The following is a 13,419-nucleotide window of genomic DNA, read 5'->3' on the forward strand; positions in this document are numbered from 1 at the left end:
AAGCAGTCTCATAGATATTGACACACTATCAACAAATACAGTTACTTTAAAAAACTCACATAATATTAAGAAATAAAAATTCTTCAGTATTATTTTTTTTTTTTAAGGAAAAGAAAGACTAGAGCTTGGGGCTACTGACTCACTTTTTCTGTCAGCTGTCTGCAGCCTTGGTGAAGTTGGCTACTTTTCCTTGTTACTCTGCCAGGAATGACAGACATCTCGTAAAGGAACACGTGTGAGGAAGGGGCTGGCTTGCTCGCAACGACGGATCGGCTTTGAAAGTGCATGGCTGCCCTTGGGGGGGGGCCATGCTTTCTCTTTAAGAAACCCAACTCCTACTTGGGGTGACTAGGTCACTGTGACAACTGTGTCACCAACTGTTTATCTCTCTAACACACACACCAAGCGTATCGACGGCCCAACAACGTTCGGGAGGGAGAATCGTTAGAACGCGCGGTGCCACAGGCAGTGGAGAGATGCTGTGTAAGGCACAGAACACTGGAGCAGTCATTTTAAAAACACGTTTTGAAATATGTAACAGTGAGTAAGGCCGACAAGGAAACCAACACATGGCGGGAATTATGGGACGAAGAGAAATGCAGTCTGGAGAAGAGGCAGAGAGGGTACTGAGCCGTGTGTCACCGTGACTTCTCATGCGTGCTGAGGCCACTCCTGAACTGTTGCCCAGCAGGGACTGTGTGGCCTGCTCCCTGTAGCTTACCTGCTGGCCGTGTGGTCAGCATGATCCAATGCAGAGAACCGGGAAGGGGGTATGGCTGAGAAGCGAGGCCACATTTTCCCACTCTGAAGCGGAGTGGGTCCCCTGAGAAGTTGAGCTATTTGTAAAAGCAATGCTAACACTGACAATTCTTTCCTGACCAGTAGACCTGGTCCTCGTGAAAGATTAGTGAGAATTAAGGGACTGTGAGGACATGTGAAAGACTCTACACGAGTGCCCAGTACAAACGGCTCCCCCTTGATTTGCACTCTCTGTGCTGTGCCCACCCATCCCTGCCAGCTCCTGGTCAGAGTCTCGGCAGCTCTTGGTTTCTGTCTCCCTTGGTACCAGAGTCTGGCTATTTCTGCTAGCCCTGGCCACACTACATCCCAGTCAGGATGATCAACTCTGAGAAGACACCAGCCACACAACATTCTCACTGCAGTGTCCCAATACCCTGAACCAGCAAACAAAAGCTCCGAAAAGCAAAGAAAAAATATACCAAATCCATGAAACACATACATGCACGTCACTGAAGAGAACAAATGACTGGATGAGAGACGTCTACAGAAAATGCCAGTTTCCAGCAGAGTCCCTCCCACACAGCTGGCACTCACCAGCTGAGAGCCCCCCGCCCCCCAGGACAGAAGGTTCAGTGTCACCTGCCAGAGAGGGTCCCTTTGCTCGGGGAACAGCTCAAAGTACTTGTGTGCCAGCTGCACTGGGGGCAGCGTCTGCAGCTTCAGGTGGGTCCAGCTCTGCACGAAGTTCGCCAGGTTCAGGAAGGTGTACGAGCCCAGCCGGTCATTCCCGTAGTTGGACAGGTGGGTCATGAAAATGCTGATCTGAAAGGTAAATAAAAACGAGAGATCAATAAAACGGTAAATACAAAAGAGAGCGTGTGCATAAGCTCAAAGTGGCACCGAGGTTCTGGGCGGTCCATCCCCGCACCTTGGCATTTCATGAGCAGTGCAATCATCAGGTGGTGTTATGGGCTGATTGTGGCCCCCTCCCAATTCCTATTGAGACTGTAGCCTCGATGTGACTGTACTCAGAGCTAGGGCCTCTGGGGGGTCGCTGGGGTTAACTGAGGTCATAAGGGCAGGGCCCTCACCGGAGAGGCCTGGTGCCCTTGTAAGAAGGGGCTGAGCATTCACTCTTCCTCCCCCCCATCCCTCTCTCTCTCCAACAGCACACAGAGAAAAGGCCAAGAGCGGACACAGCCAGAGGCAGCTGTCTGCAAGCCAGGAGGAGGGGCCTCAGCAAAAGCTGAATTTCCGGCTCCTCAGTCATGAACTTCTGGCCTGCAGAGCTGCGAGAAAATAAATGTCTGCGGTTTAAGCCCCGTCTGTGCGATCTTGCTAGGGCAGCGAAAACACACTAACACAGGTGGAAAGCCACACCTTGGAGTTTGATTTCTACTTGAAAAATCACTCTTAAACTCACTCTTAAAATACAAATTGAAATTGGGCTTGGCATCCCCTCACTGTTCCTTCAAATTATAGTATTAATTTCCTCCTTGTAGAATCAACACCATCAAACCCAATAATCTAGTAAGTGCCAGGCTACTGGAAAAGCAGAATTAACAGTGCTAAAACTAAACAATCATTCCAGATCTTTTCTGCTATAGGTATGCTTTATGGAGTGGAATGTTAAAATGGAACCAGGCTCCAGTAATTCCTTTAATGAGGAATTTTTACTGTAATAAAGGAACTGTGAGTGTTCACTCAGAAACAGACTGCATTTAGTTAGAAAGCCCTCTGTACTCATCAACCCTCTTACGACTGGCCTGCCTCAACAGTAACTCTAAACGGTATTTCTGCACCATCTTCTCTGTGGATCAGAGACCAGTCAAAAGTGAAATCTAGACTGACTGCTCTTCAAAGAGCAACAGAGAATTTGAGTGGGATACGGTATAATCCAGTGCCAGCCCGTCAGGGAGTGGAGTGGGGTTAAGAATTCTAAATGCAGGGGTCTTCCACAATCTGCTCCGAAACGGCGGAGGTCGTTAACGCAGCTCACGAACGGGAATTCATCATTTTCTCCCATAAACAATGTTTGTGCTTGCTCCACAGTCCAGAATATGTTTACACACAGGTATTTTTAAAATTCATTTTATTCCTTATTATTTAGATCTATGCATATTTCAGAGCAACTAATATATTATAATTAAGTGCTTTACTAACTTCATTAGGAAAGTAAAAGTAATATGATGTTATAAATAATAATATTTAAACAAGTACAATGTGAAATTAACCAGAAAAGCAATCTCTGCAGGTCAGTATGTGGAAGGAAAGCCAAGTATTGTGGGCTGATTTTCATACGGATGCTTCACTGACTCTTTGTCGGGGGTTTATGTTCTTGGTGTGCTTATTTGGGCTATTTTGGACAGAAAATGGGTTCGCGGTAACCATTCCAAGAAGATGTCATGACCACCTGGTTAGAAGGGCCAGCCACGCAGTACAGGGTGCACGTGCAGAACTTTTGTTCCCAAGACCCAGCACACCACTATGTGACAGTACATATGCCAAAGAGGGCACCTTTTGTAAAAAAAAATAAAAATAAAATAAAAATAAATAAATAAAAAAAGCCCCTGCTCATATCGGAATTTGAAACCAGTGCTCTGGTAAGGCCATGCAAAGTGTAAGCTGAAGACAGCGGGTTCACTGAATGTCCTTTGAATGTGGAAGACACAACTTCTTACTCTGTCACACGAGCATGCTGAGAAAGATTCTCTGAGGAAAACCTGTTAAAATGATTAAGACAACCTCATGATGGTCGAAGGTGGAGCAGCATGGGAGAGCTTGTCCCGTTGTCCTTAATATTCCCAGATCACTTAAAACAATGCCTAAGAAGTATACAGCGCTGACCGTGGGCTGGGCCTGAATCCACGCCCTTCACATGGTGATGCGATGAAACCCTCACAGCAACCCTGGCAGGTAGGGTCACTGTGGTGCTTACAGGTGAGGAAACTGAGGCGCGCTGAAGGAACGGGTCCAGTCCCACGTCCAGGCTACGGCAGAACTTAAACCTGGCAGTTTAGTTCCCTAACCTGACATGTGATACACCTGACCCTTCACCTGAAAAGGTTTATCGGGAGTCCGACAGCCATCAATTATTTTCCTTTTGCCTTCTTGAAAATAAAAGACAAAGAATGTCTGTCTCTAGAAGAGAGTGGAAACTCTATGTATTACCTTGCAACTTAAAGTCTTTTTTTCTCCTTTTAAAGTAGAGTGACAGAGATAATGTATGGAACCTTAGATGAAAGCGTCTAAGACAATGAATCACAGTGTTTGAAAAGAATATTACCGATACGCTGTGAATGTCTATCTGAAGGCGGCATCATTCCTATCATATGTCCGGGCCATGTGTCCCCCTGGGGTGTACTCAGAGCTTTTCATGGTGAAGGTCATAAAAGAGAAAGTCTATTTTTTAAAAAAATATTTCTTACACAGTTTGTTTAGATGGAAATTTGAATCAGGTCCCCAAATGTTAGCTGACGCAATCCATGTTCTTCCTCGAGAGTCATATGGGAGCACGGTCCAGGCTCAGGGCGCCTGCGTCCGGTTTTCACACTGGCCCTGCTCCCCCTCTTTGTCAAATATGAGTTTCCCTCTTGGCAGGACTTGATTACAGAGTTTCTAGAACATAACACAGTATCAGTAGTTGATGACCAAAGGATCGCAGTTGTTGTCGGGAGAACTTTATAATCACCGCAGAATAACATGCATCTGGTCCTTATCAGTCTGCATTTATCTCGTGTCACTGCTGTAACTAAGAAATAAGACAGCAGGTCCTGAGCTTCAGGGAAAGTAGAGCTTCTCAGGGCGGAAGCTCTTATGAAGAACCAGCTGCAGGCTGAACGCCTGGAGAAGTAAAATAACGACCTAGGACTCTTCCCCCCGCCCTGTGGAGCTGGCAGTGTGAGATGAAAACTTAAGACACCTGTGAGTGTCTAAAATCTGCCAAAGACATTTCTACTTGGAAAGTACTGCAAAGGTTATTTTTATAATGTGGGCAGATGGGTATCACCCCTTCATGAAGGCATTAGCAAAATCTTTAAAAGGCCTTGTGGCTGACTAGGTATAAATCATTTATGCAGTTTCCTTAGGGGCACACGCCTGCTTCCCACAGGATGGATAAACTTAATGCAGGGCAAGTGGAAAATCCGCCTCTGGGGGTCAGTGGAGTCTGGAGAAGTTGGTGGCTCTAAGCTGAGCGCATCCCATTGAAAGGTCCCAGACTGAGAACACAGCTGGGCATCCTGGCACGACGGCTGGGTCACGGCTGTCTGGGCGGTGTGTGCACACGCCTTCTGGTCACAAGCCATCAGTGCTGGCACGCCGTCGGCGGCAATTCTGCACGCACAGCCCCACGGTGAGGTCTGGTGTGCCGAGAGCACCCACTGTGCAGACCGAGCCCTTGAGTTTTAGTATTTCCGGACAACGGGCTTGTTCAAAAAAGCAGAGCCTGTTCATCGAGTGCAGGCACAACAAACTGCATGAAGAGTGGGCGTGGTCTGAAGCCCCGCTAAAGGAAGCTGGAGGAGACGCAGCATGAAAGGGCAGCAAATCATTAGTGATTCACATCCCTGTTTCTTCCATGACGGGATGTACTCCTCGCGAAACCCACCCTCTCACTTATTTATTTTGATTGTCATTTCCTAATGTATGTAGGAAGAATGCTCTAGCCCAGTGCTCCCCAGAGCAGTGTCTAGAAAAGGCGCAACTGTGTCACCGGACCTGGAGCTGTGGCAGCTCAGAGGCGGGCGACATTCCCCAGCAGAGCTTTACCTGCCACATGACAAAGACAGGCCAGGACCACGTCCCATGCTGGAGTTTAGGAATAAGACATCAGGTGCTAGTCAGCAGGACCACTGCGGCAGCCATCCAGAGGGTGCCCAGGCCTGAGTGCCCGGCCTCTCACCACCTCAACTCTGAGCTTCTGCCTCTGTCCCTCAACACTCAGCGCTCTCAACTCCGTGTAACCAAACGTGAGTCAAGTCTGAGTTCTGCTTCCTGCCTGCTGCAAAAATAGAACACCAGGCTTGAAAGGCGCTCTAGGGTCTAATGATCTGTTAGAAACACAGAACGTCATTTTGAAATGACAGGCACAAGGCACACACGCCGAATTTGGGACGATCACTACCTACCTGTGGAATGAGCCCATGTAATAGAAAACGGGCTTTAAATGTAGAGATGTATGCACCTTGATGTTAGGGAGTTAAATCAAGATAACTGAACTCTGTGGGTAACCCTTGCATTTGGGTAAAACGCCGTCACAGTGACAAACGAGATGGAATTATATACATGTGGGTGAGTGGCTTACTTGCAAATTATACAGTTAATTGTTTTGTAAAGCATTTTACTTTGCTCTGCTTGTGAAGTTGCTAACGTGCAAAATATAGGAGCAAGGAGAAGGGGAAAAATGAAATAAAAACAAAGGCTTCATTTTATCTACAAAATGAAGCATCGGCCATCCACGTTGAGTTAAAAACTTCTCAGACTGCCAAATCTGAACAGTTCCCTTGCTTCTCCTACTTGGATGACAAACAAACGCCACTTAAGGCGGGCAGACCCTGACATCCATCACCAGCATGTCAAACGCAGTCCCTTAAGCCGGAACTTACCATCATTTTTGGAGAGTACATTTTTACTTAAAGTACACATTAAATATTTGGAAATAGTGCCTTTAAAAATCAAGTCATGAGTAGTCAGACACTGCTTCATCGGGAAGATACATTATTATTACACACACTTTGCAGAGCGGGAAGCGACGCACCGTTTTAAGGCAGCTGGTCCTGTTGTAACGCAGTCGTCCTTTTCGAGACGAGCATTAAATATGAGCAGTTAGTTTCTACCTTTGCCTCCGTGGCCCTGCCAGGGTGCCCCTTTTTAGAGTAAGTCCACTGTGTCTAAAAACATGTCCATTAGCTTCTTACATTATTGACGAGGCTTTTAGTTCTCATCAAAAGTGAAGCTGGGAGGAAAATAGCAGGAGGCGTTCCGACGGCCTGTCCTGGGCTTTGGCTTTCTGCCCATATTTTTTCTAGCAAAGGTAATTTTGCATCTTTATTTTATTCTGAATATTCTGAACATGAGCGATACTACTCAGAGTCTGTGCTTAACATTACGAATTTGAATCCTAGTGCACCTTGGATGTAAACACACATGACGTCACTGCTGCACAGTAACTATGGGCACCCAGCATCACTTCTTCAGTCCTGGGCCACTAGTAAGTTGTTACCTGCTGATAGCTGTGTCCTCAGGTACCCTGAGTAAGGGAGATTTGTGCAAAACTAACAGAATCATGCTAGGCTGCCGCTTCGTGCAGACCACCGCCTGCAGCCTGGAGGGCACTGCCTTTTCCAAAAATGTCACAGACTGAATGGTGGTTAATGGTTGATCTCAACACACTAGTTGTTGAATCATAATGCTGATTTAATTGTATGACTTTGCAAGTGGGTTTATGTTCCCTCCTGGTGCATTGCTTGATTAGGTCCTAGGAAACCTCTCTATTTTGGAGAAAAGGAAATGAGAATCAGGGGTTCGGTGGTCTTTTTGGGGCTGCCCAGGACCTTTTCCAGCCCACGCGATCCTCGGTGTGCTGTCATGGCAGATGGGCACCCCACAGGCACTTGGGATCAATCACTATTCCTAGTCGATGCTTTAACATCCCATACCCGTGGCTACCTGTGCAAAGTGAAACTTTCCTTGGGTGTGTGACAAAAATGGAACCTTTGCTTTTACTTTGGAGCAGAGTTAATGGAGAAAACACGGCTAATCAAACATTTTAAAAACCAAGAGAGATGGTGAATAAAAGATTATCCTGGGAGTCTTTATTTATTGCCCAGGTCAGAAAATACAGGAAGCTGACTTTGGGTTCCTGTTATAATTCACATTGGTTCGGTTTGCACACAATGGGGCCAGAATGCCTGGGGCTGAGGGCTGCCTCTGCCTGAGGCATCAATTAACTCGCCTGAACCTCAGACTTCCCTACTGCAAATGACAACAGCAACACAGTTAACAGGGCTACCTGACACTGAGCTGAGTTGCAGGAAAACAACACACTCTGTGGAACGAACAAAACTGCATGAAAGTTGTCATCCTTATGCACATTCAGTTAAAGTAACTATAGAATAGTTCACATGTCAAATATCATTTTAAATTACTTGATTTCTCTCAGAGATCACAGTACCTTTTTCTAATCAAAACTGGTGTTTCTTTGCTCTGCTGACGTCAGCATGCATACACCATGCTTACGGTGCTCTCAATGTGATTGCTCGTTAAGCCAGAAAAAAGCGGGATACGTATATACCAGAGTAAAAGTCGCTCATTTTGATGCATAATACATGAAGCTCTTTTGTAGTCTTCATGTTATTTCTTAATAAATGCAAGTTTTATCCACCAGAATCACTTCTGATGGCTGCAGTTAAAAATCACACAGGAGGAGGCTGTTAAATGTAATCTTTTGTTTCATTTCAGAAAGTGCCCTGAGTCGATTTTAGAAACATGCTACTCAAGGAAGGGCAGCTGGTGTCGCTTGCTCAGTCCCCTGTGCCTGGCCAAAGCGCGCTCCCCGCCCCCCCCCCACCCCTCCCTCACACCCCTCAGCTGTCCTCTTCCCCTCAGGACATCACCCAACACCTAGTCCTGTGTCTGCTCCTTATTTGCTGAATATTCCCCACTCCCAGGTTGGATAAACCTCCTGCTGCTGTATCCTGGGGCTTCCTATGACACCTGGCACATAGTAGGTGTGCACATTTACCAAATACACAAATGCTTAGTAACGTCCTCCGCTAGTGAAAAATGTGGAGTGGCTTAATTGCTTTCTAATTACTCCCCATATTCTAAAGACGTGCAGGGAAAAACAAAACCCTCTTATCCTCAAACACAGAAAACAGCTGGCATTTAACAGGAGACGATGGATGGCTAAACCACATTTCTATTTGTGTTTTCCACTTCCGTGATCAGACTAAATGCACCAGAAGACTCATCCTGCGTCTGTTATTTACGTGTCCCAGTTTTCCAGCCATAATATTTGGTGAGTGAATTGCTAACAAATCAGACTGTTTGGATTCAGGACCGCTGGCGTGTAAATACTGCTCTTCCTCAGTGAAGGGGTGTGAGCAGCCGCGACGGCCTTGGTGGGGCGGGGCTCCAGCTGTGTTCGGGGAGCAGCACCCCGCACGTCCCTCCTGCGCACTCACAGAGTCATCTCAGGCGGCTGGTCTCTCATCCACACTGTGCTGCGCACCTCGTGTTTTGTCTCTTTTCGTCGTCCAGGCAGAACCAGGTCTGAGATGTCCCAGTGACTGCCTTCTAGAATATTCTGATCTTGAACAAAGACCCCCCATTTTTACACAGAGAGAGGCAAACCGCCAGGGCTGCTGCCACCAGAGCCTCTTAGCACCACTCTGCAAGAGATCAGATCTCCTCTCCCACTGTGTAGGCGTTGCCATGATGCCACATACAAGTCATCCGAGTGAAAATTATTTTTCCCTAAGGAAGCTTGGGTCACGTGGGGGTATAGGAAATCCAGATTACACCACGACGTGCAGTGGGAATGCAGGCTCAGGGTGTCACATGGCAGGCCTGAGCACTGACCCAACCTGTGGAAGGATTCCTGAAAAAGGGGCCTTGGGGCTGAGCTCTGAAGGATGGTGAGTTGGAGACAGCTCCGGGGGGTGACATGGGCTGACCACGTATGGGACACAGGCGCTGCACGTGCATGGCAGCTCGTGCGAGGGAGCATCCGAGGAAAAGAAGAGCCATATGGCCTCTGCGAGGGCGGGGACAGCAGGAGGGAAGGCCAGCGCGTCCGCGCTCTTGAAGGGTTTGGACTTCAATCCTAAGGACAATGGGGGAGGACTCTGAGCATCCCCTCTCTGCAGACGGCACAGCTCAGGGCCAGGAGAGCTTTTCTCAGCCTGTGCTTACTCCTGAGCGGGGGAGGGGGGCCTGTGAGAGATCACCTGGTTCCCTGACTGCACAGGACACTGCCCAAAGGGCTGTCTCTGCCCCACCCGCAGCACTGAACCCTCAGCGAAAGAGGCTGGGACAGAGGCAGATAGGACTCGCTAGGGCATTACAGGGGTGTGTATCCAATTAACTGCTTCTCCAACTCCATCGAGGCATCTGTCCAGGAGCCTCTGGCATGCCTGCCCAAATGACCAGATGCCCAGAGAGACCAGATTCTCAGATGGATCAGATGCCCAGATAGCCAGATGCCCAGATGGCTCAGATGCTGAGATGCCCAGATGGCCAGATGGACCAGATGTCCAGAGAGACCAGATTCTCAGGTGGACCAGATGTCCAGATGTGCAGATGGCCAGATGGACCAGATGGCTCAGATGCTGAGATGCCCAGATGGTCAGATGAACCAGATGTCCAGATAGACCAGATTCTCAGATGGATCAGATGCCCAGATGGACCAGATGTCCAGATGGACCAGATGTGCAGATGCCCAGATGAACCAGGTACCCAGATGGACCAGATGCCCAGAGATCCAGGTGGAGCAGAGGCCCAGATGCCCAGATGGCTCAGATGTCTAGGCGCCCAGGTCCCAGATGACCCACTCCCTGACTGTGTACCATTACAGATAACAACCTGTGACTGCAGATTAAAGAGTGTGGTCCATTCACTACTGTGAGGTCTGGTAGAGAATGTAGACTTGGTAACTCAGCGGACAGCTGCAGTGACACAAAAGGATTGTTGAAATGGAGATTTGGGGTTGCCAGAACACTCATTTTAAAAATGACACATTGTCTCAGAGTGCAACACTTTTCATATTCATGATGCTTCTGCTCCAGGAACACAGCAACTGAGGTGCCTGGAGGTTGTTGCTTTAATGTGGTATCTTCTAGGTCTTGTTTGCACGTCCGACATAAGAGCTGAATGTTTTCTTGGTCATATTTCTTCAAGGAAAGGTGAAAGGGGCAGCACGGGAATAGCATGGGAATGCCGTTTGCTCTCTGCTGCATTCCCGTAGCCCTTTACGCTATTGCTACCGTATTCTAGTTAGTTAATTGCTTCTCCCACCAGACTGCGCTCATCGGGACCAGGGGTTGCATTTCTTTATCGGAGACTCTGCATTGTTCCTGGCATGCGACAGAGGAGGAACGACGAACTCAGGGGCATGGAGAGGCCAGCAATGAAGTCATAATAAAACACAAACAAAACCAGACACATGTAGAAAGCACAAATTCACATCCAAGACAACAGGGCATGGCGTCTGTCCCACGCGGGTGAGCTCGCTTCTCTCTACTCTCCACGAACGGCTGTGCTGTTCTTCAGAAGACGCCATATAAATTTTGCTAATACGTTTACATTTTTAGAAAAATGGTGAACAATCTCTCTCCCAGCCACAACATGGCTGTGAGTTAAATTTAGGTCATTGGCTAATGATTTTTCAAACGCTGAAAAAGGTCCTCAATAAATATGTCCGTGGCTAAGGATAGGGCATTGAAAGTATATGTATTATCACAGCCCACTCCAGTTGAGGCATGGTTTCATTAGTAGTTGATTTTAAAATTTATCATTTATCAATTCACATATACTTACATTAATTAACAAAACTAATAATGATTCTATTGATAATGAGATTGAAGTTGTAAAATTACTTTGAAGAGATAAAATGCAGTTTTTTTTAGCCATACAAATTTATAAGTCAAGAACATAAAGAGACAGATTTCAAATTGAATAAATGCTTGTGAATTTGAAAAGCTGCTTTTGCTTCCAGTGAAATACTTTAAGCTACCATCTAGTGACCAAGTGGCCCTTCACTTATCTCTTCATGCATTTCTAAATTTCTCTAATGGGATCTCTGTGGTCTTCTGGCAACTGTATAGTATTATTACAAATCAAATAAAATCACTCAGCTTTCTAAAAAGTCAGCACCTCATATTTTTCCTTACGGTGGCCCTGACCCCATCTATTAATAAGAGGTGTCATGATGAGAGGAGGAAAGTGACAGCAAGTGTGAGGGGCACAGAGGCCCCGTGGGGACGTGGCCAGGAGGTGGCCGTCTGCCAAAGAGGCAGAGGCCTGAGGAAGCCAGCCCTGCCCACGCGTGGACCTCAGAGGCCCCACCTGCAGACTGAGAGACACACACCTCCGTTGTGCGGCCTGCGGCCTGTGGATGTGCTCTGGGGCCTGGTCTGCAGAGTGGTGGGCTGGTCCACATGCAGGAGGAGCAGCTGGTCGTGTAGCTGAGCTCAGGAGACCTCCAGGCCGGAGCGGGCCCACACAGCGCTGAGAAAGGGATCTACGGGTAGACATGTGGCGGATGGGTGGCCATGGTGCTGGGGGCTTGTCTCACTGTCTGGGGCTCTGCAGGAGGGCTGCACACGCAGCTCTAGGCTGCATTCTCGGAACCGAAGGGGAATTAGCATCCATCAAGTTCTCCGGCATGGGGACGGGCCCCAGAGCCCCAGGAACGCCTCTGATGGAGGCAGAGCACACTTGGTGGCAGCTGGCTGCTGTCTCCCTGCAGTCACCCCTCCCCGCCACACACACACCGTGTGCAGAGTCCACATGGCCCTTCTGCTGTGAAGACCACTAACTATTTGTGACGTCAGCAGCCAGGGTGGCCCTGAAGTGGGACGGGCTGTGGCCAGAGAGCTGCCTGGCGGGCCAAGTGCCATGTCCTCTTCAATGTGGGCGCCTCCGGCCTCTGGTTTCACTCATGTCCACGTCCATGGAGGTAGAACTAATCACTTCTGACGAGAAAAGCAATTTCTCCTCCTCTTACACTCCATCTGCTGCTTCACTCCGTGAGCAAATGAGGAGCAGGGGTGAAGGGGTGAGAGAGACGGGAATCTGGCAGCCATGCGACACCGGGTCCCCCCCCCCACCTCACCTCCCAGCGACACCGAGTTCCCCGGCCTCACCTCCCAGCCTGCTGTCGGAGAGGGACAAGCTGAGGCTGAGTATTTTTACCTGAGTATCGAGGCCTTAGATTTACAACAAAGGAAAACAACTTGGCTTTCTCTCCAAACCAAGCCCACCGTCCCTGCGGGTTTGGAGCGCCAGCTTCTTTACTGAAAGCTGTACAACAGCCCTGTCCGCCCTCGCTGTGCACGAGGCTACACACCTCTGAAAGGCCAGGGAGCCCGTTTCGCATGCCCACTCTCAGGGGAGCACAGGCCCTTAGCTGCCCTGCAGTTCCACCACAGACCTCCCAGCCGGCTGGCCCCGCCTCCGTGCCATCTTCCTGTGCTCCGTCCCTAATCCCAAGGGTATAACAGGACCTGCAAAAGGTCCTTCTCCAGAGCAACTGAAATCTGGCTTCCTGGCACATTGTCAGTTTGGCTCAAATAAACTCATAAAAATTCTCCACAGGTTAGAGTAGATACATAGAAAGGGGTATGCATACGCAGGGAGATAAGAGGGCCTGAAACGGGAGTGTAAATGCTGAAATCAGGTCTGTATCTCCTCCTCATTTCTCAGTGGGTCAAATCTGAGTAATAAACATCCATTAAGAACCCAGAATCTCGTATGTAATCTAACAAAGTAATAAATAAATGAGATTCTGATATAACAGAATAATTGACCAATATGGGGACACTTCATCTCCATACGAATGATATCTGAGTAACAGTACCTCTGACTATGAGGCCATCCGATTCCCCACTCCAGTGACATGCTTTCACTGTCATGCATGTCGCATAGTTCTCACCCACTTTTTCTCTCAGAATGAAC

At 48.1% G+C, this 13,419-nt stretch overlaps 1 protein-coding gene across 1 annotated transcript in view; it reads right to left on the bottom strand.

Moving 5' to 3' along the window:
- The window catches only part of LOC109390276 (bifunctional heparan sulfate N-deacetylase/N-sulfotransferase 4), a 188,539-nt gene that overhangs the window by 41,192 nt on the left and 133,928 nt on the right, over positions 1-13,419 (bottom strand). Inside the window, exon 9 of the mRNA XM_019656544.1 lies at positions 1,381-1,563. Within this exon, the coding sequence (XP_019512089.1) occupies positions 1,381-1,563 (183 nt within the window). The remainder of the gene's footprint in view (positions 1-1,380; positions 1,564-13,419) is intronic.

Source organism: Hipposideros armiger, unplaced genomic scaffold (genome assembly GCF_001890085.2).
Source record: "Hipposideros armiger isolate ML-2016 unplaced genomic scaffold, ASM189008v1 scaffold_262, whole genome shotgun sequence".
Classification (NCBI taxonomy): domain Eukaryota; kingdom Metazoa; phylum Chordata; class Mammalia; order Chiroptera; family Hipposideridae; genus Hipposideros; species Hipposideros armiger.